The sequence below is a fragment of the Cetorhinus maximus genome, unplaced genomic scaffold, assembly GCF_964194155.1.
Source record: "Cetorhinus maximus unplaced genomic scaffold, sCetMax3.hap1.1 HAP1_SCAFFOLD_558, whole genome shotgun sequence".
Taxonomy (NCBI): domain Eukaryota; kingdom Metazoa; phylum Chordata; class Chondrichthyes; order Lamniformes; family Cetorhinidae; genus Cetorhinus; species Cetorhinus maximus.
The window spans coordinates 245961-264542 of NW_027596500.1; the positions used below are offsets into that span (position 1 = coordinate 245961).

Consider the following 18582-nt stretch of genomic DNA (forward strand, 5'->3'; position numbering starts at 1 on the left):
CCATCAAACACTCCTAGGACAGCTTCAGCACGGGGTATGATACAGAGTAAAGCTCCCTCTACACCTTCCCCGTCAAACACTCCCAGGACAGGTACAGCACGGGGTTAGATACATGGTAAAGCTCCCTCGACACTGTCCCAGTTGATCACTCCCAGGACAGGTACTGCATGGGTTGAGATACAGAGTAAAGCTCCCTCTACACTGTCCCCATCCAACACTTCCAGGACAGGTACAGCATGGGGTAAGATACAGTGTAAAACTGCTTCTCCACCATCCCCATCAAACTCTCCCAGGACAGGTACAGCATGGGGTTAGATGCAGAGTAAAGCTCCCTCTACACTGTCCCAGTTAAACACTCCCAGGACAGGAACAGCATGGGGTTAGATACCGAGCAAAGCTCCCTCTAAACCGTCCCCATCAAATGCTCCCAGGACAGGTACAGCACGGGGTTAGATGCAGAGTAAAGCTCCCTCTACACTGTCCCAGTTAAACACTCCCAGGGTAGGTACAGCATGGGGTTAGGTGCAGAGTAAAGCTCCCTCTACACCGTCCCCATCAAACACTCCCAGGGTATGTAGAGCACGGGGTTAGATACAGAGTAAAGCTCCCTCTCCACTGTCCCTATCAAATACTCCCAGGACAGGTACAGCATGGGGTTAGATACAGAGTAAAGCTCCCGCTACACCGTCCCCATCAAACACTCCCAGGGCAGGTACAGTGCGGTGTTTAATACAGGGTAAAGCTCCCTCTACACCGTCCCCATCAAACACTCCCAGGACAGGTACAGCACGGGGTTAGATACAGAGTAAAGCTCCCTCTACACTATCCCCGATCAAACACTCCCAGGACAGGTACAGCACGGGGTTAGATACAGAACAAAGCTCCCTCTACACCGTCCCCATCAAACACTGCCAGGGCAGGTACAGCACGGGGTTAGATACAGAGTAAAGCTCCCTCTACACCGTCTCCATCCACCCTCCCAGGACAGGTACAGCACGAGGTTAGATACAGAGTAAAGCTCCCTCTACACTGTCCCCATCAAACGCTCCCAAAACAGGTACAGCGCGGTGTTATATACAGAGTTAAGCTCCCTCTACACCGTCCCCATTAAACACACCCAGGGTAGGTACAGCATGGGGTTAGGTGCAGAGTAAAGCTCCCTCTACACCATCCCCATCAAACACTCCCAGGACAGGAACAGCATGAGGTTAGGTGCAGAGTAAAGCTCCCTCTACACCGTCCCCATCAAACACTCCCAGGGTATGTAGAGCACGGGGTTAGATACAGAGCAAAGCTCCATCTACACCGTCCCCATCAAACACTCCCAGGACAGGAACAGCATGGGGTTAGGTGCAGAGTAAGGCTCCCTCTACACCATCCCCATCAAACACTCCCAGGGTATGTAGAGCACGGGGTTAGATACAGAGTAAAGCTCCCTCTCCACTGTCCCCATCAAACACTCCCAGGACAGATACAGCACGGGATTAGATACAGGGTAAAGCTCCCTCTACACTGTACCCATCAAAAGCTCCCAGGACAGCTACAGCACAGGGTTAGATACAGTGCAAAGCTCCCTCTACACTGTCCCCATCAAACACTCCTAGGACAGCTTCAGCACGGCGTATGATACAGAGTAAAGCTCCCTCTAGACCTTCCCCGTCAAACACTCCCAGGACAGGTACAGCACGGGGTCAGATACAGAGTAACGCTCCCGCTACACTGTCCCAGTTAATCACTCCCAGGACAGGTACAGCATGGGGTGAGATACAGAGTAAAGCTCCCTCTACACTGTCCCCATCCAACACTCCCAGGACAGGTACAGCACGGGGTAAGATACAGAGTAAAACTGCTTCTCCATCATCCCCATCAAACTCTCGCAGGACAGGTACAGCACGGGGTTAGATGCAGAGCAAAGCTCCCTCTCCACTGTCCCTATCAAACACTCCCAGGACAGGTACAGCATGGGTTTAGATGCAGAGTAAAGCTCCCTCTACATTGTCCCCATCAAACGCTCCCAGGACAGGTACAGCACGGGGTTAGATACAGAGTAAAGCTCCCTCTACACTGTCACCATCAAACACTCCCAGGACAGGTACAGCACGGGGTTAGATACAGAGTAAAGCTCCCTCTACACTGTCACCATCAAACACTCCCAGGACAGGTACAGCACGGGGTTAGATACAGAGTAAAGCTCCCTCTACACTGTCCCCATCAAACACACCCAGGGTAGGTACAGCACGGGGTTAGATACAGGGTAAAGCTCCCTCTACACTGTCCCCATCAACCGCTCCCAGGACAGGTACAGCATGTGGTTACATACAGAGTAAAGCTCCCTCTACACTGTGCCCATCAACGCTCCCAGGGCAGGTACAGCGGGGGGTTCAATACAGGGTAAAGCTCCCTCTACACCGTCCCCATCAAACACTCCCAGGATAGGTACAGCATGGGGTTAGATGCAGAGTAAAGCTCCCTTTACACTGTCCCAGTTAAACACTCCCAGGACAGGTACAGCACGGGGTTAGATACAGAGCAAAGCTCCCTCTACACTTTCCCTATCAAACGTTCCCTGGTCGGGTACAGCAAGGGGTTAGATACAGAGTAATATGCCCTCTCCAATGTCCCCATCAAACAATCCCAGGACAGGTACAGCACAGGGTGAGATACAGAGTAAAGCTCCGTCTACATTGTCCCCATCAAACACTCCCAGGACAGGTACAACATGGGGGTCGATACAGAATAAAGCTCCCTCTACACCGTCCCCATCAAACACTCCCAGGACAGGGACAGCACGGGGTTAGATACAGAGTTAAGCTCCTTCTACACTGTCCCCATCAAACACTCCCAGGACAGGTACAGCACAGGGTTAGATACAGAGTAAAGCTCCCTCCACACTGTCCCCATCAACCGCTCCCAGGACAGGTACAGCATGGGGTTAGATATAGAGTAAAGCTCCCTCTACACCGTCCCCATCAAACCCTCCCAGGACAGGTACATCACGGGGTTAGGTGCAGAGTAAAGCTCCCTCTGCAGCGTCCCCATCAAACACTCCCAGGACAGATACAGCACGGGGTTAGATACAGAGTAAAGCTCCTTGTACACTGTCCCCATCAAACACCACAGCTGCCAAGCTGAAATGTATATTAAATTTATTGAAATCCTATTGGATCTGTAAACATATCTATTGATTTTTTTTTTCCTCAGTTTCGTTTTTTTGCTTCCAAAGCATCGGGACGCCCGTATGGAGAGTGGGAGAGGAGGGGGAATGTTGTGGAGATGGTCACAGAGCCAAGGCTGGAGGGAATGGGTGGGGTGTGTGGCCCAGAAGCTGGTGTGGGGGACAGGGGGAACGGCGGAGAGAGAGAGGGAGAGAAAGCTGCCCCCTCCCTGTGCCCTGTGGCATCACCTGTGCAGTACCAGCCCCCTCACCCCGCCCGGTTTGGAGCAGCAGCTGGGTGGGGTGGGGATGGGGGAGGGTGATGGACTAGCCCATTGCTCCCGCTGGGACTGGAAAAGCTCTGGGGTCTGCGCGCCCAGCTCGAGGAGGAGATGATCCGGAGCAGACTGACCCCCCTCCCCAGCCGATCCCCATACCAACGCGGCAGGGTCGGTCAACTCTGTCCCTCCGTTATCGCCAGAGCGACACCATCCGATCCTGGTCAGAGTCTCCGAGCAGAGACGCTGAGGGAGGGAGGGAGGAGGGGGGAGTCAAACTCTCTGAGCGGAGACACTGAGGGAGGGGTCAAACTCTCCAAGCAGAGACGCTGAGGGAGAGAGGGAGGGAGGGAGTCAAACTCTCCGAGCAGAGACGCTGAGGGAGAGAGGGAGGGAGGGAGGGAGTCAAACTCTCCGAGCAGAGACGCTGAGGGAGAGAGGGAGGGAGGGAGGGGAGTCAAACTCTCCGAGCAGAGACGCTGAGGGAGAGAGGGAGGGAGGGAGGGGAGTCAAACTCTCCGAGCAGAGACGCTGAGGGAGAGAGGGAGGGAGGGAGGGGAGTCAAACTCTCCGAGCAGAGACGCTGAGGGAGAGAGGGAGGGAGGGAGAGGAGTCAAACTCTCCAAGCAGAGACGCTGAGGGAGAGAGGGAGGGAGGGGGTCAAACTCTCCGAGCAGAGACGCTGAGGGAGAGAGGGAGGGAGGGGGTCAAACTCTCCGAGCAGAGACGCTGAGGGAGAGAGGGAGGGAGGGGTCAAACTCTCCGAGCAGAGACGCTGAGGGAGAGAGGGAGGGAGGGGGTCAAACTCTCCGAGCAGAGACGCTGAGGGAGAGAGGGAGGGAGGGGGTCAAACTCTCCGAGCAGAGACGCTGAGGGAGAGAGGGAGGGAGGGGGTCAAACTCTCCGAGCAGAGACGCTGAGGGAGAGAGGGAGGGAGGGAGGGGGTCAAACTCTCCGAGCAGAGACGCTGAGGGAGAGAGGGAGGGAGGGGGTCAAACTCTCCGAGCAGAGACGCTGAGGGAGAGAGGGAGGGAGGGGGTCAAACTCTCCGAGCAGAGACGCTGAGGGAGAGAGGGAGGGAGGGGAGTCAAACTCTCCGAGCAGAGATGCTGAGGGAGAGAGAGAGGGAGGGAGGGGAGTCAAACTCTCCGAGCAGAGATGCTGAGGGAGAGAGAGAGAGAGAGGGAGGGAGAGAGAGGGAGAGAGAGAGGGAGGGAGGGAGGGAGGGAGGGAGGGAGAGAGAGAGGGAGGGATAGAGAGCTGAGCTCACAATCCCACTCCTGCACCACCCACCATCTGGCGAGCGAGGGTGGGTGACTTGGCGGGGAGGGGGTTTTGGCGATGGAGGTGAGGTGAGGTGAGGGAGGGCGGGAGTCCCGTGGATTGATTCAGCTGGAGGTCGAGAACCTGCGACCCAGCCGTCGACCTGGTTTCTTACAAAAAAAAAGCGAAGTCTGGCTCTATGGAATTAAAAAGAAGCAGCATTGCGAGTTATCGACCAGGCTACTGTTCAGTGTCCGTCTTCACTCTCGTCTCTGCCCTTTCTGCCGTGTTTCTTTTTTTCCTTTATCCAGCGTGTTCCTTTCTCGATAATACTTCTCCGCGTTGGTTTATTGAAAAGCCCTTAAAGAACGCGGGAGGTGGGCGGACCCGGGAACGTTAAGCGGAGAGCGAGTGGAGGGCCAGGACCTGGTCCGGCTGGTCCCTCCTGCAGCCTCGCTTTTGTCCTGTGCTCTCCCGAGTCCGAGGAGGGGAGGGGAGGGAGGAGGGGGGAGGAGGAGGAGGGGGAGGAGGGGGTTTCAGTGTTTGACTGTTCAGTGCAGTTTTGCAGCGGCCGACTGGCAAAGGAATGTGGGCCCAACGCCCTGGGCAGGGGGTGGACGCTGACGTCAGCTAAAGGATCGAGAGTTCTGGTGGGGTAAAGGGAGAGAGAGAGGGAGGGGGAGGGAGAGGGAGGGAGAGAGAGGGAGGGAGGGAGAGAGAGAGAGAGGGAGGGAGGGGGAGAGAGAGAGGGAGGGAGGGAGAAAGAGAGGGAGGGAGAGAGTGGGAGGGAGAGGGAGGGAGAGAGAGGGAGGGAGGGAGAGAGAGAGAGGGAGGGAGAGAGAGAGAGGGAGAGAGAGGGAGAGGGAGGGAGAGGGAGAGAGAGGGAGGGAGAGAGAGAGGGAGGGAGGGAGAGAGAGGGAGGGAGAGAGAGGGAGGGAGAGAGAGAGGGAGAGAGAGGGAGAGGGAGGGAGGGAGAGAGAGAGGGAGGGAGAGAGAGAGAGGGAGGGAGAGAGAGGGAGGGAGGAGTGGAGAAAGGGATGAAGGTGAAGAGCAGGATTTGCTGCAAGTGGTGCAGGGGGTGGTTGGCAGCGGAGGGTGGAGGCAGGGACGGGAAGAGAGGAATGGAGGGAGAGATAGAGGCAAAATGGGGAGGGGGAGGAAGAGACGGTGGGAGGGAGGGAGGGAAGAGAGACGGAGAAAGGGGGAAGGTGGAGGGAGGGAGGGAGGGAAGAGGGAGGGAGAAAGGGGGAAGGTGGAAGGTGGAGGGAGGGAGATGGAGGTGTTGAAGGGGGAGAGAGGGAGGGAGACAGAGAAGGAGGTGGGGAAGGAGGAAGAGAGAAGGAGGTGGGGGAAGGGGCAGGGGGAGGGTCATTCAGGAGAGCAGCGGGGGCTGCTTATCCAAGCCAGGTCGTCCACCACTCCCCAGTGCAGGTAGAGGATGCTCCCGACCACCATCACGTGCATGATCTGGTGGCTGTTGCAGCAGTAGTCGAATTTTCCAGGCATCCAGCGCTCGGGAATGCGCATGATGTTGATGAAGCCTCCCAGGATGGCCAGGCTGTCCATCACCAGGTAGTTACGGAGAGAAGTGGGGCTTCCTGCCCCTACGTTAATCCAGCGCAGGTAGAAGAAGAAAAACCTGTAGCAGGCCTGCCAGGCGAAGGAGCGCAGACGCCGGATGTTGCTCTGGGCGCTGACAGCGCAGTAGATGACGTACGAAGAGAGGAAGATGTAGATCAGGAGGGCCACACTGCGCAGCGGTGGGTAACACAGCAGGGTGCAGTAGATAATCGGCAGGGCTCCTGTAGAGGGACAAACACTGACTCAGTGAAGGGTCACACAGCAGGGTGCAGTAGATAATGGACAGGGCTCCTGTAGACACACACACACACACACACACACTCACTCAGTGAGGGGTCACACAGCAGGGTGCAGTAGTTAATGGACAGGGCTCCTGTAGGGACACACACATACAAACACTCACTCTACTGGCAGTCAGCACAAGGGGGCAGCCTGAGTACAACTCAAACAGCTCCAGGTTTCACACTCACTGTCTCTCCGCCTTTCCCAGTCCCTCCGCCATTCCCAGTCCCTCCCTATCTCTCTTTCTCTCTCTCATTCTGTGTCTCCGTGTTTCAATCTCTGCCTTTCCCTCGTTGTCCCCTCTCTCATGTCTCTCTCTCTCTCTGTCAATCTCTGCCTCTCGCTCTCTATCTCCCTCTTCCCCTCTCTCTCCCTCTTCCCTCCTCACTCTCTCTCCCGCTCTTCCCCCTCTCTCTCTGTCGCTCTCTGTCTCTCCCCCATATTGCATGTTTGTCGATCTCTGTGTCTCCCTCTTTCTCCCCCATTTTGTGTGTCTCTCTGTCACAGAATCACACAGTGCAGAAGAGGCCCTTCGGCCCATCGAGTCTGCACCGACACGTGAGAAACACCTAACCCCATTGACCAGCACTTGGCCCCATAGCCTTGAATGTTATGAGGTGCCAAGTGCTCATCCAGGTGCTTTTTAAAGGATGTGAGGCTAACCTGCCTCCACCACCCTCCCAGGCAGCGCATTCCAGACCCTCACCACCCTCTGGGTAAAAAAGTTTTTCCTCATATCCCCCCTAAACCTCCTGTTCCTCACCTTGAACTTATGTCCCCTTCGTAACTGACCCTTCAACTAAGGGGGAACAGCTGCTCCCTATCCACCCTGTCCATGCCCCCTCATAATCTTGTCCACCTCGATCAGGGTCACCCCCTCAGTCTTCTCTGCTCCAACGAAAACAACCCAAGTCCATCCAAACCTCTCTTCATAACTTCAACGTTTCATCCCAGGTACAACGTCCTGGTGAATCTCCTCTGCACCCCCTCCAGTGCCATCACATCCTTCCTATAATGTGGCGACCAGAACTGCACACAGTATTCCAGCTGTGGCCTCACCGAGGGTCTATACAACTCCAACATGACCTCCCTACTTTTGTAATCTATGCCTCGATTGATAAGGGCAAGTGTCCCACATGCCTTTTTCACCACCCCACTAACATGCCCCTCCGCCTTCAGAGATCTATGAACACACACACTCCAAGGTCCCTTTGTTCCCCAGAACTTCCTAGTGCCCAATGCCGTTCATTGAATACTTCCTTGTCAAATTACTCCTTCCAAAGTGTATCACCTCACACTTTTCAGGGTTAAATTCCATCTGCCACTTATCTGCCCATTTGACCATCCCGTCTATATCTTCCTGTAGCCCAAGACACTCAACCTCACTGTTAACCACCCGGCCAATCTTTGTGTCATCTGCAAACTTACTAATCCTACCCCCTACATAGTCATCTATGTCGTTTATATAAATGACGAATAATAGGGGACCCAGCACAGATCCCTGTGGTACGCCACTGGACACTGGCTTCCAGTCACTAAAGCATCCTTCTGTCATCACCCTCTGCCTCCTACAACTAAACCAATTTTGAATCCACCTTATCAAATTACCCTGTATCCCATGTGGGACCTTGTCAAAGGCTTTGCTGAAATCCATATAAACTACATCAACTGCACTACCCTCATCTACACACCTGGTCACCTCCTCAAAAAATTCAATCAAATTTGTTAGGCATGACCTCCCTCGGACAAAGCCATGCTGACTATCCCTGATCAAACCTTGCCTCTCCAAGTGGAGATAGATTCTCTCCTTCAGAATTTTCTCCGATAGTTTCCCTACCACTGACGTGAGACTCACTGGCCTGTAATTCCCTAGCTTCTCTCTACAACCTTTCTTAAATAGCGGAACCACATTAGCTGTTCTCCAGTCCTCTGGCACCTCCCCCGTGGCCAGAGAGGAATTAAAAATTCGGGTCAGAGCCCCTGCGATCTCCTCCCTTGCCTCCCTCAGCAGTCTGGGACACAAATCATCAGGACCTGGAGATTTGTCCACTTTTAACCCTGCCAACACCCCCAATACCTTGTCACTCCCTATATCAATTTGCTCAAGAACCTCGCAGTCTCTCTCCCCGAGTTCGATACCTTCATCCTCATTCTCTTGGGTGAAGATGGATGTGAAGTATTCGTTCAACACTCTACCGATGTCCTCTGGCTCCAACCATAGGTTGCCCCCTTGGTGCCTAATGGGCCCTACTCTTTAACAAAAACGAAAATAGCTGGAAAAACTCAGCAGGTCTGACAGCATCTGCGGAGAGGAACACAATTCACGTTTCGAGTCCGTATGAATCTTCATCAGAACTAAGGAAATATAGAAAAGAGGTGAAATATAAGCTGGTTGAGGGGGGTGGGACAGGTAGAGTTGGATAGAGGGCCAGTGATAGGTGGAGGCAAGGAAGAGATTGCCAAAGATGTCATAGACAAAAGGACAAAGGGGTGTAGACGGTGGTGATATTAGCTGAGGAATGTGCTAATGGTGACATTAAGGGTAGAAAGCAGGACGAGCAAGTGACAGATAGCCCTACTTTTTCCCTGGTTATCCTCTTCCCATTGATATACTTATAGAATATCTTGGGATTTTCCCTACTTTTACCAGCCAGAGCTTTCTCATATCCCCTCTTTGCTCTCCTAATTGCTTTCTTAAGCTCCACCCTGCACTTCCTGTACTGATTTGCTCCCCTTATACCTGCTAAAAACCTCTCTTTTCCTTCTCATCGTATCCTGAGTATCTCTGGCCATCCATGGTTCTCTGGGCTTGTGACTCCTTCCTATCACCCTAGAGGGAACACGTTGAGCCTGTACCCTCCCCATTTCCTTTTTGAACACCCCCTACTGTTCCTCTGTAGATTTCCCCGCAAGTAGCTGTTCCCAGTCTACCTTGGCCAGATCCTGCCTTATTTTACTGAAATCCGCTCTCCCCCAATCCAAAACATTTTTTTGCAACTTGTCGATTTCTTTGTCCATAACACGCTTAAATTGTACCATGCTGTGATCGCTATTGCTAAAATGCTCCCCCACCACCACCTCAGCCACCTGTCCGGCTTCATTCCCCAGAATTAGGTCCAGCAATGCGCCGTCCCTTGTTGGACCCTCTACATATTGACCTAAAAAGTTCTCCTGTACACATTTCAAGAAATCCACTCCATCCAAGCCCTTAACACTATGTCTATCCCAATTAATGTTGGGAAAGTTGAAATCACCTAATATAAATTACCCTATTGTTATCGTTTTTACACACCTCCGCGAATTGTGCACATATTTGCTCCTCAATTTCCCGCTGACTATCTAGGGGTCTATAATAAACGCCTAACAATGTGTCTGCCCCTTTTTTATTCCTAAGCTCGACCCACAAAGCTTCATTCGATGCCCCCTCCGAGATATCATCTCTCCTTACTGCAGTAACCGACTCCTTAACTAATAATGCAATACCTCCTCCTCTTTTACCCCCTCCCCTGTCGAGCTCTGTATCTCTCTCTCTGCCTCTCCCTTGGGGAGAGGGGTAAGAGGCCGAGCCGGCGGGGTGGGGGAGGCAGATAGAGTGGGGGAGAGGCAGAGAGAGTGGGGGAGAGGCAGAGAGAGTGGGGGAGAGGCAGAGAGAGTCGGGCAGAGACAGAGGGAGAGGGGATGAAACAGTGAGAGAGAGAGTGGGGGAGAGGCACTGAGAGTCGGGCAGAGACAGAGGGAGAGGGGATGAAACAGTGAGAGAGAGAGTGGGGGAGAGGCACTGAGAGTCGGGCAGAGACAGAGGGAGAGGGGATGAAACAGTGAGAGAGAGAGTGGGGGAGAGGCACTGAGAGTCGGGCAGAGACAGAGGGAGAGGGGATGAAACAGTGAGAGAGAGAGTGGGGGAGAGGCAGAGAGAGTGGGGGAGAGGCAGAGAGAGTGGGGGAGAGGCAGAGAGAGTGGGGGAGAGGCAGAGAGAGTGGGGGAGAGGCAGAGAGAGTGGGGGAGAGGCAGAGAGAGTGGGGGAGAGGCAGAGAGAGTGGGGGAGAGGCAGAGAGAGTGGGGGAGAGGCAGAGAGAGTGGGGAAGAGGCAGAGAGAGTCGGGCAGAGACAGAGGGAGAGGGGATGAAACAGACAGAGAGAGTAGGGGAGAGGCAGAGAGAGTAGGGGAGAGGCAGAGAGAGTGGGGGAGAGGCAGAGAGAGTGGGGAAGAGGCAGAGAGAGTCGGGCAGAGACAGAGGGAGAGGGGATGAAACAGAGAGAGAGAGTGGGGGAGAGGCAGAGAGAGTGGGGAAGAGGCAGAGAGAGTCGGGCAGAGACAGAGGGAGAGGGGATGAAACAGTGAGAGAGAGTGGGGGAGAGGCAGAGAGAGTGGGGGAGAGGCAGAGAGAGTGGGGGAGAGGCAGAGAGAGTGGGGGAGAGGCAGAGAGAGTGGGGGAGAGGCAGAGAGAGTGGGGGAGAGGCAGAGAGAGTGGGGGAGAGGCAGAGAGAGTAGGGGAGAGGCAGAGAGAGTGGGGGAGAGGCAGACAGAGTGGGGGAGACAGAGAGAGAGTCGGGCAGAGAAGAAAGAGAGTCGGCCAGAGAATAGAGAGAGAGTCGGGCAGAGAAGAGAGAGAGTCGGGCAGAGAAGAGAGAGAGTCAGGCAGAGACAGAGAGAGAGTCGGGCAGAGACAGAGAGAGAGTCGGGCAGAGACAGAGAGAGAGTCGGACAGAGACAGAGAGAGAGTCGGGCAGAGACAGAGAGAGAGTCGGGCAGAGACAGAGAGAGAGTCAGGCAGAGACAGAGAGAGTCAGGCAGAGACAGAGAGAGAGTCAGGCAGAGACAGAGAGAGAGTCGGGCAGAGACAGAGAGAGAGTCGGGCAGAGACAGAGAGAGAGTCGGGCAGAGACAGAGAGAGAGTCGGGCAGAGACAGAGAGAGAGTCGGGCAGAGACAGAGAGAGAGTCGGGCAGAGAAGAAAGAGAGAGTCGGACAGAGACAGAGAGAGAGTCGGACAGAGACAGAGAGAGAGTCGGACAGAGACAGAGAAAGAGTCCGGCAGAGACAGAGAGAGAGTCGGGCAGAGACAGAGAGAGAGTCGGGCAGAGACAGAGAGAGAGTCGGGCAGAGACAGAGAGAGAGTCGGGCAGAGACAGAGAGAGAGTCGGGCAGAGACAGAGAGAGAGTCGGGCAGAGACAGAGAGAGAGTCGGGCAGAGACAGAGAGAGAGTCGGGCAGAGACAGAGAGAGAGTCGGGCAGAGAAGAGAGAGAGAGTCGGGCAGAGACAGAGAGAGAGTCGGGCAGAGACAGAGAGAGAGTCGGGCAGAGACAGAGAGAGAGTCGGGCAGAGACAGAGAGAGAGTCGGGCAGAGACAGAGAGAGAGTCGGGCAGAGACAGAGAGAGAGTCGGGCAGAGAAGAGAGAGAGAGTCGGGCAGAGACAGAGAGAGAGTCGGGCAGAGACAGAGAGAGAGTCGGGCAGAGACAGAGAGAGAGTCGGGCAGAGACAGAGAGAGAGTCGGGCAGAGACAGAGAGAGAGTCGGGCAGAGACAGAGAGAGAGTCGGGCAGAGACAGAGAGAGAGTCGGGCAGAGACAGAGAGAGAGTCGGGCAGAGAAGAGAGAGAGAGTCGGACAGAGGAGAGAGAGAGTCGGGCAGAGACAGAGAGAGAGTCGGGCAGAGACAGAGAGAGAGTCGGGCAGAGAAGAGAGAGAGAGTCGGACAGAGGAGAGAGAGAGTCGGGCAGAGACAGAGAGAGAGTCGGGCAGAGAAGAGAGAGAGAGTCGGACAGAGGAGAGAGAGAGTCGAGCAGAGACAGAGAGAGATGGGATGCAGAGGGATCTGGGTGTCTTAGTGCATGAATCGCGAAAGGCTAGTGTGCAGGTACAGCAAGTAATGAGGAAAGCTAATAGAATATTATCATTTATTGTGAGGGGGATTGAATAGAAAAGTAGGGAGGTGATGCTTCAGTTGTACAGAGCACGAGTGAGACCACATCTGGAGTATTGTGGACAGGACGGGTCTCCTTATTTAAGGGAGGATGTAAATGCGTTGGAAGCAGTTCAGAGAAGGTTTATCAGGCTAATACCTGGAATGGGTGGGTTGTCTAATGAGGAAAGGTTGGACAGGTTAGGCTTGTATCCACTGGAGTTTAGAAGAGGGAGGGGTGATTTGATTGAAACATATAAGATCCTGAGGGGTCTGGACAGGGGTGGATGTGGAGAGGGCATTTCCTCTTGTGGGAGAATCTAGAATTAGGGGGATCACTGTTTAAAAATAAGGGGTTGCCCGTTTAAGACGGAGACGAGGTGAAACGTTCTCACTCTGGGGGTCGTGAGTCTTTGGAACTCTCTTCCTGAAAAGGCGGTGGGAGCAGAGTCTTTGAATATTTCTAAAGCACAGGTGGAGAGACTTTTGATAAGCAAGGTCGGGGGGCCGGTGAAAGGTTATCGGGGGGTGGGTGGGATGCATATTTGAGGTTACTGTCAGATCAGCCACCATCTTATTGAATGGCGGAGCAGGCTCGAGGGGCCGAATGGCCTACTCCTGCTCCTTGTTTGTAAGCTCGAGAGGGGAAGAGACAGAGAGAGAGGGGGAGAGAGAGAGAGAGGCAGAGAGAGAGAGAGAGACAGAGACAGGGAGAGATAGAGAGAGAGAGAGACAGAGAGAGAGGGACAGAGAGAGAGATAGAGAGAGAGAGAGAGAGACAGGGAGAGATAGAGAGAGAGAGAGAGAGAGAGAGAGAGATGGAGACGGGACAGAGAGACAGAGGGAGGGAGGGGAATGGAGACAGAGGGCTGGAGGGGGAGACAGAGGGCTGGGGGGGGGGAGACCGAGGGCTGGGGGGGAGACAGAGGGCTGGGGGGGGGTAGACAGAGGGCTGGAGGGGGAGACAGAGGGCTGGAGGGGGGAGACAGAGGGCTGGAGGGGGAGACAGAGGGCTTGGGGGGGGAGACAGAGGGCTGGAGGGGGAGACAGAGGGCTGGAGGGGGAGACGGAGGGCTGGAGGGGGAGACGGAGGGCTGGAGGGGGAGACAGAGGGCTGGGGGGGGGAGACAGAGGGCTGGGGGGGGAGACAGAGGGCTGGGGGGGGGAGACGGAGGGCTGGAGGGGGAGACGGAGGGCTGGAGGGGGAGACGGAGGGCTGGAGGGGGAGACGGAGGGCTGGAGGGGGAGACGGAGGGCTGGAGGGGGAGACGGAGGGCTGGAGGGGGAGACGGAGGGCTGGAGGGGGAGACGGAGGGCTGGAGGGGGAGACGGAGGGCTGGAGGGGGAGACAGAGGGCTCGGGGGGGAGACAGAGGGCCGGAGGGGGAGGGAAACTGAGACTGAGGGAGGCTGAGGCAGTGACAGGGAGACAGGTGGAGAAAGGAAGAGAGAGAGAGAGAGAGAGACAAAGTCATATAGTGAGACGCCTCCAGAGGTAGGGACTGAGAGACCATAACAGCCAAGATACAGATATCAGCTGAAACCAGGTGGATAGGGGGGGTGGGCGTGTGTCAGACGCCTGCTTCATTCATGCTCGGGAACCCAGTGAGCCCCTTGGTGACCAGCCCCCGCACCCCCCCAAGCGCCTTGCTTACCCAGCGTGTTGATCATGCAGACTCCGCACATGTCGACGGTGAGCAGCGTGTGGTAGATGGGCGCCCCGCCCTCGTGGTTCATGAAGAGGTGGTACAGCACACTGCCGAGCTGGGGGGACACACAGGCCAGGTAGTGAGCCACCGCCAGCCAGGGGACGGTGATCTGGGACCAGGGGATGGCCAGGGGCAGCAGGAAGAGGAAGAAGAGCAGCGGGATTCCTGAGGGGAGAGAGAGGGAGAGAGAGAGAGAGAGAGAGAGAGGAGGAGACTGTGTTATACAAGGGGCTGGCAGGCTAAAGGCAACAGGACAGAGCAAAGATACAGCTACCCCTTCCCCACTATTACCCCCTTCAACACACCCCACTGTTACCCCCTTCAACACACCCCACTATTACCCCCTTCAACACTCCCCACTAATACCCCCTTCAACACTCCCCACTAATACCCCCTTCAACACTCCCCACTGTTACCCCCTTCAACACACCCCACTATTACCCCTTCAACACTCCCCACTAATACCCCCTTCAACACTCCCCACTGTTACCCCCTTCAACACACCCCACTATTACCCCCTTCAACACTCCCCACTATTACCCCCTTCAACACTCCCCACTATTACCCCCTTCAACACACCCCACTATTACCCCCTTCAACACACCCCACTATTACCCCCTTCAACACTCCCCACTATTACCCCCTTCAACACTCCCCACTATTACCCCCTTCAACACTCCCCACTATTACCCCCTTCAACACACCCCACTATTACCCTCTTCAACACTCCCCACTATTACCCCCTTCAACACACCCCACTATTACCCCTTCAACACTCACCACTATTACCCCCTTCAACACTCCCCACTATTACCCCCTTCAACACTCCCCACTGTTACCCCCTTCACAACACTCCCCACTGTTACCCCCTTCAACACACCCCACTATTACCCCCTTCAACACTCCCCACTATTACCCCCTTCAACACACCCCACTATTACCCCCTTCAACACACCCCACTGTTACCCCCTTCAACACTCCCCACTATTACCCCCTTCAACACTCCCCACTATTACCCCTTCAACAATTCCCACTGTTACCCCCTTCAGCACACCCCACTATTACCCCCTTCAACACTCACCACTATTACCCCCTTCAACACTCACCACTATTACCCCCTTCAACACTCCCCACTATTACCCCCTTCAACACTCCCCACTATTACCCCCTTCAACACACCCCACTGTTACCCCCTTCAACACTCCCCACTATTACCCCCTTCAACACACCCCACTATTACCCCCTTCAACACTCCCCACTATTACCCCCTTCAACACACCCCACTGTTACCCCCTTCAACACTCCCCACTATTACCCCCTTCAACACTCCCCACTATTACCCCCTTCAACACACCCCACTATTACCCCCTTCAACACTCCCCACTATTACCCCCTTCAACACTCCCCACTATTACCCCCTTCAACACACCCCACTATTACCCCCTTCAACACACCCCACTATTACCCCCTTCAACACTCCCCACTATTACCCCCTTCAACACTCCCCACTATTACCCGCTTCAACACTCCCCACTATTACCCCCTTCAACACTCACCACTATTACCCCCTTCAACACTCACCACTATTACCCCCTTCAACACTCACCACTATTACCCCCTTCAACACTCCCCACTATTACCCCCTTCAACACACCCCACTATTACCCCCTTCAACACTCACCACTATTACCCCCTTCAACACTCACCACTATTACCCCCTTCAACACTCCCCACTATTACCCCCTTCAACACACCCCACTATTACCCCCTTCAACACTCACCACTATTACCCCTTCAACACTCCCCACTATTACCCCCTTCAACACTCCCCACTATTACCCCCTTCAACACTCCCACTATTACCCCCTTCAACACTCCCCACTATTACCCCCTTCAACACACCCCACTATTACCCCCTTCAACACTCACCACTATTACCCCCTTCAACACACCCCACTATTACCCCCTTCAACACTCACCACTATTACCCCCTTCAACACTCCCCACTATTACCCCCTTCAACACTCCCCACTATTACCCCCTTCAACACTCCCCACTATTACCCCCTTCAACACACCCCACTATTACCCCCTTCAACACTCCCCACTATTACCCCCTTCAACACACCCCACTATTACCCCCTTCAACACTCACCACTATTACCCCCTTCAACACTCCCCATTATTACCCCCTTCAACACACCCTACTATTACCCCCTTCAACACACCCCACTATTACCCCTTCAACACACCCCACTATTACCCCTTCAACACACCCCACTATTACCCCTTCAACACACCCCACTATTACCCCTTCAACACACCCCACTATTACCCCTTCAACACACCCCACTATTACCCCTTCAACACACCCCACTATTACCCCCTTCAACACTCCCCACTATTACCCGCTTCAACACTCCCCACTATTACCCCCTTCAACACACCCCACTATTACCCCCTCAACACTCCCCACTATTACCCCCTTCAACACTCCCCACTATTACCCCCTTCAACACACCCCACTATTACCCCCTTCAACACTCCCCACTATTACCCCCTTCAACACTCCCCACTATTACCCCTTCAACACTCCCCACTATTACCCCCTTCAACACACCCCACTGTTACCCCCTTCAACACTCCCCACTATTACCCCCTTCAACACTCCCCACTATTACCCCCTTCAACACACCCCACTATTACCCCCTTCAACACTCCCCACTATTACCCCGTTCAACACACCCCACTATTACCCCCTTCAACACTCACCACTATTACCCCCTTCAACACTCCCCATTATTACCCCCTTCAACACACCCCACTATTACCCCTGCAACACACCCCACTATTACCCCTTCAACACACCCCACTATTACCCCCTTCAACACTCCCCACTATTACCCGCTTCAACACTCCCCACTATTACCCCTTCAACACACCCCACTATTACCCCCTTCAACACACCCCACTATTACCCCCTTCAACACACCCCACTATTACCCCTTCAACACACCCCACTATTACCCCTTCAACATACCCCACTATTACCCCTGCAACACACCCCACTATTACCCCTTCAACACACCCCACTATTACCCCTTCAACACACCCCACTATTACCCCCTTCAACACACCCCACTATTACCCTTCAACGCACCCCACTATTGCCCCTTCAACACACCCCACTATTACCCCTTCAACACACCCCACTATTACCCCCTACAACACACCCCACTATTACCCCCTTCAACACACCCCACTATTACCCCCTACAACACACCCCACTATTACCCTTCAACACACCCCACTATTACCCCTTCAACACACCCCACTATTACCCCCTACAACACACCCCACTATTACCCCCTTCAACACACCCCACTATTACCCCCTTCAACACACCCCACTATTACCCTTCAACGCACCCCACTATTGCACCTTCAACACACCCCACTATTACCCCTTCAACACACCCCACTATTACCCCCTACAACACACCCCACTATTACCCCCTTCAACACACCCCACTATTACCCCCTACAACACACCCCACTATTACCCCTTCAACACACCCCACTATTACCCCCTACAACACACCCCACTATTACCCCTTCAACACACCCCACTATTACCCCCTTCAACACGCCCCAATATTACCTTCAATGCACCCCACCATTACTTTCAACACACCCCACTATTACTCTTGAACACACCCCACTATCACCCCTTCAACACACCCCACTATTACTTTCAACACACCCCACTGTTACTCTTGAACACACCCCACTATTACCCCTTCAACACACCCCACTATTACCCCTTCAACACACCCCACTATTACCCCCTACAACACACCCCACTATTACCCCTTCAACACACCCCACTATTACCCCCTTCAACACGCCCCAATATTACCTTCAACACACCCCACTATTACCCCTTCAATGCACCCCACCATTACTTTCAACACACCCCACTATTACTCTTGAACACACCCCACTATCACCCCTTCAACACACCCCACTATTACCCCTTCAACTTCTTCCCACTAACTGCTTCAAGTGTGTCCTAAATAAGATATATGGAGACCGGAACTGTGCACAGTGCTCCGAGTGTGGTCTAACCAAGGGATATAGAGACCAGAACTGTGCACAGTGCTCCGAGTGTGGTCTAACCGAGGGATATGGAGACCAGAACTGTGCACTGTGCTCCGAGTGTGGTCTAACCAAGGGATATGGAGACCAGAACTGTGCACAGTGCTCCGAGTGTGGTCTAACCGAGGGATATGGAGACCAGAACTGTGCACAGTGCTCCGAGTGTGGTCTAATTGAGGTTTTAATGAACTGTAAATCTCAATAATCCTCCTGATCATTCCGATTTCCATCTGACAAGCAGTTTGTTTTTCCTGCA

The 18582-nt window shown here is 54.2% G+C and overlaps 1 protein-coding gene across 1 annotated transcript; it reads right to left on the reverse strand.

Moving 5' to 3' along the window:
• Positions 1 to 6063: 6063 nt before the first annotated feature.
• On the reverse strand, positions 6064 to 14335 carry paqr4a (progestin and adipoQ receptor family member IVa; the record flags this gene model as incomplete). Its single annotated transcript, XM_078535619.1, has 2 exons — positions 6064 to 6497; positions 14117 to 14335. Coding segments are annotated over 2 exons (653 nt in total), but the record flags the coding sequence as incomplete, so codon positions are not given.
• Positions 14336 to 18582: the final 4247 nt, after the last annotated feature.